At 52.1% G+C, this 3,475-nt stretch overlaps 1 protein-coding gene across 1 annotated transcript; it reads left to right on the top strand.

Moving 5' to 3' along the window:
* The first annotated feature begins 1,193 nt into the window (after positions 1 to 1,193).
* On the top strand, positions 1,194 to 3,174 carry LOC123439836 (exopolygalacturonase-like). The gene is made up of 3 exons (XM_045116489.1): positions 1,194 to 1,595; positions 1,703 to 1,996; positions 2,099 to 3,174. Exons 1-3 carry the CDS (start codon positions 1,344 to 1,346, stop codon positions 2,852 to 2,854), a joined length of 1,302 nt encoding a protein of 433 aa, XP_044972424.1. The 5' UTR covers positions 1,194 to 1,343; the 3' UTR covers positions 2,855 to 3,174.
* Positions 3,175 to 3,475: the final 301 nt, after the last annotated feature.

Below are 3,475 nucleotides of genomic sequence, written 5' to 3'. Positions count from 1 at the left end.
AAACACTTCAAAAACTGAGGATCCAACCCTCAACCCCCCTCTCAACCTGTATAAGTGAGGGTTGAGGACCGAAAACTACCCCAACCCTCAAACCGTTCCATCGCCGCGCGGGAGGGACTTATCCCCGTCCCCATCTGCCGCCGCCATTCCGGCCGCCCGCCCACCGCCATTATGGCAGAGCCGCGCGACCGCCGCCGCCCCGAGCCACCGCCGCGCCCCGCCCCCTCGGCCTCCCCCAGCCGTCAAGCCCCGCCCCCCGACCGCCCGCCGCCTCCCGCGCCCCGCCCCCGGGCCGCCCGCCGCCTCCCTCAGCCAGAGGCAGGCCCGCCCCAGGCCTCCTCGAGCTCTCCTCGCCGTCGCGCCAGAGGCATGGCGGGCCAGAGGCAGTCGCGCCGCCCCGAGCTCTCCTGTTTTTGCCCCTGTTTTTGTTATAAGGGTTGGGTTTGAGGGTTCTAGTATTTGCCCCTATTTTTCAACCCATAAAAGTGCCAAAAATGCAATTTCTCAACCCTTAAAACTGGTTTGAGGGTTTGAGGGTACTACTAGTGATGCTCTAAGTCGTGTTATATCTCCTTTCACAACCGATGTGGAACTAAACCCAACAGTTGAACCTTCCCTATTCAACCACGATGACTCTTAGTAACTTGTAGTGTCATTTGCTAGTAGATTGGATAAACTGACATTTGTTTCCTAGTTAGAAAGAGATAATGTTCAGTGTGTGTTAGAGAAGTGATGATTACATTTTTAACCGTTTGCAACCGAATAGTATCTTCGTCACGGTTTAGAAGGCGGTTAAGTTTGCGTGCATTTTCACAACACACAAGGTTTAAGGAGCATTGCATTTACTTCTAGCAGCTAATTAGTACTCCGTTGTACTACTTCTATATACATGCGTAGTGTGAATGCTATTTTTAACTCATTTTACAGCCAATCAATAACCACCTAGGTTCTAGAGAATTTCCACGCACGCCTTCTAAACCGTGACGGAGGGAGTAATGTGTTGTTTGTCTAACAATAATAACGCCGACAGCCAAACACTGTGCTAACTAATTGCTCTCATCATGCAAGAAGTCTAATGTAGGCAACCACATTATATGCAGATGTTAGTTTTGTGTCTGCATTAGCTCAGCCATGCTCAATCGAAACAAGTATGTAAAATGTCCTAAGTGAACCAAACGCGTTTTGAAGTTTTGTTTCGTGAGATTTTTGACACCGCTTTAAAAACAGGAGGACATGCGCCCGCTCAACCATAGGCCGAAAATAGGAAGGAAAAGGACTGACAGGCCTTGAACATAGCGATCCGGTCGCCTATCTGCAGCAGCATATCTTTTGGAACATCTCCGATGGATCTCTGCAGGGGCGGAGGAAGAAGCGCCAGCTATAGGACGAAAATGGCTTTCGGCAGCAATGTGATGAGGGTCCTGTTCATCCTGATGGTCCTGTTCGCCGCGAGCGCCGCCAAAAGGCCCGTAGCCAAGAAGAGCGCTGCTCCTGCCCCCGCACCCGAAGCCGGCGAGGAGGCGTCCGGGGCTGGCGGGATCTTTGATATAACCAAGCTCGGCGCGACCAGCGATGGCAAAACCGACTGCTCAAAGGTCAGTTGTGGCGCAACGCACAGCGTGATCAATCAAGCAATGCCCTGCATTGTCGATGCCTTTTCGCTGACCAACCATGATGCGGGACGACCGACACATGTGTGCAGGAAATCCAGGAGGCGTGGAAGTCGGCGTGCGGGGCGGCTGAGCAGGCGACGGTTCTCGTTCCCAAGGGGGAGTTTTTGGTTGGCCCTCTTAACTTCAGCGGGCCTTGCAAGGGCGATGTCAAAATCCAGATCGACGGCACCCTGCTGGGTACCAACGACCTGCCCAAGTATGACGGGGGCAGCTGGATCAATATCCTCAAGGTTGAGAACCTTGTAATCACTGGCTCCGGCACGATCGACGGCCAAGGCACTAACGTGTATACCAAGGATCCAGAGGCTCAGGCCTTTCCCAACGTACGTGAATGCACACACGAATCGTTACTTGATTGATCGACACAGCACATGACTAATGTATGTTCGATTGTTGGTACGTGCATGCATTTGTGGTGTAATTAGTCACTGGTGCTGGACTTCGTGAAAAACGGGACCGTCTCCGGCATCACACTGCTGAACTCAAAGTTCTTTCACATCAACATCTACAAGTCCGAGGACGTGAAGGTTGAGAACCTGACCATCACGGCACCGGGGAACAGCCCCAACACTGATGGCATTCATATCGGCGACTCGAGCAACATCAACGTCACGGGTGCGACTATCGGCACCGGAGATGACTGCATCTCCATCGGAGGGGGAAGCTCCCGCATTAGAGTTACCCGTGTAACCTGTGGGCCGGGCCAGGGTATCAGCGTGGGCTGCCTTGGCAGGTACAAGGACGAAAAGGACGTGAGCGACGTAACGGTCAAGGACTGCGTTCTCAGGAGCAGCACCAACGGAGTACGCATCAAGACCTACGAGGACGCGGTGAAGTCTATCACAGCGTCCAATCTGACGTTCGAGAACATCAAGATGGAGGACGTTGCCAACCCCATAATCATCGACCAGAACTACTGTCCGGAAAAGGTGTGCACCGCCAAGAGCAAGAGCAAGTCTGCGGTCACCGTTAAGGACGTCATCTTCCGCAACATCACTGGCACATCGTCCACTCCAGAGGCAGTCAGTCTGCTCTGCTCTGACAAGCAGCCATGCAGTGGCGTCGACCTCATCGACGTCAATGTGGAGTACAGCGGGAAGAACAACAAGACTATCGGGGTGTGCAGCAACGCCAAGGGGACTGCTAAGGACACACTCCAAGCCCTGGCATGCCTCGCGTGATCATGTGTGGTTTGTTCCTTCCATGAGCTCTCATTAGTATAGAGGAAGCAGATCGATCACCCATCTGTTTATTTCCCTAGATTGATCAATCTGTATCATACATGTGCTATGTTAACTAAACTGGCATGTTTATGTGCGTGGGCGCGTGTGGGAGTGTGAGTGAAGCTGGCACAACGAGCTTACTGATGGGTATGATTAGTTTGATTTATTTACTACTAAACTATGAGTTTTAATCTCTTATATGGTGTGTTTGTTTTGGGGAACAAGTGAAATGAAATGTCATGGATTCATTCCAATTGAGTGGATCAGTTCCTTTTACTAGATTGCCCTTTTGTCAGGCTGAAGGTGGAGATGGAATTAAGTGGGAATTATTAGCCCATCCCACTTAATTTCCTTTTTATTGGACTTCCGTTGAAAACAAATAACAATAATTGGGTTAGCCCACTTTTTCCATTGGATCCCATTGGGAGCCCATCTGGACAACGACGAGCCCGTGCCTGAACGAGTAGAGAGCCGCAGCGTGCTTCTCCCGCGAGCTGCTGCAGCCCGTGGATGCCATGCTCGCCAACGCAGTCGGGCTAGTTGCGCGGTGCTGGGGCCCGCTGAGGGATGGAACCTGCA

The sequence above is a fragment of the Hordeum vulgare genome, chromosome 3H (genome assembly GCF_904849725.1).
Source record: "Hordeum vulgare subsp. vulgare chromosome 3H, MorexV3_pseudomolecules_assembly, whole genome shotgun sequence".
In the NCBI taxonomy this organism is placed as follows: domain Eukaryota; kingdom Viridiplantae; phylum Streptophyta; class Magnoliopsida; order Poales; family Poaceae; genus Hordeum; species Hordeum vulgare.
This window is presented reverse-complemented; position numbering and strand designations above follow the sequence as displayed.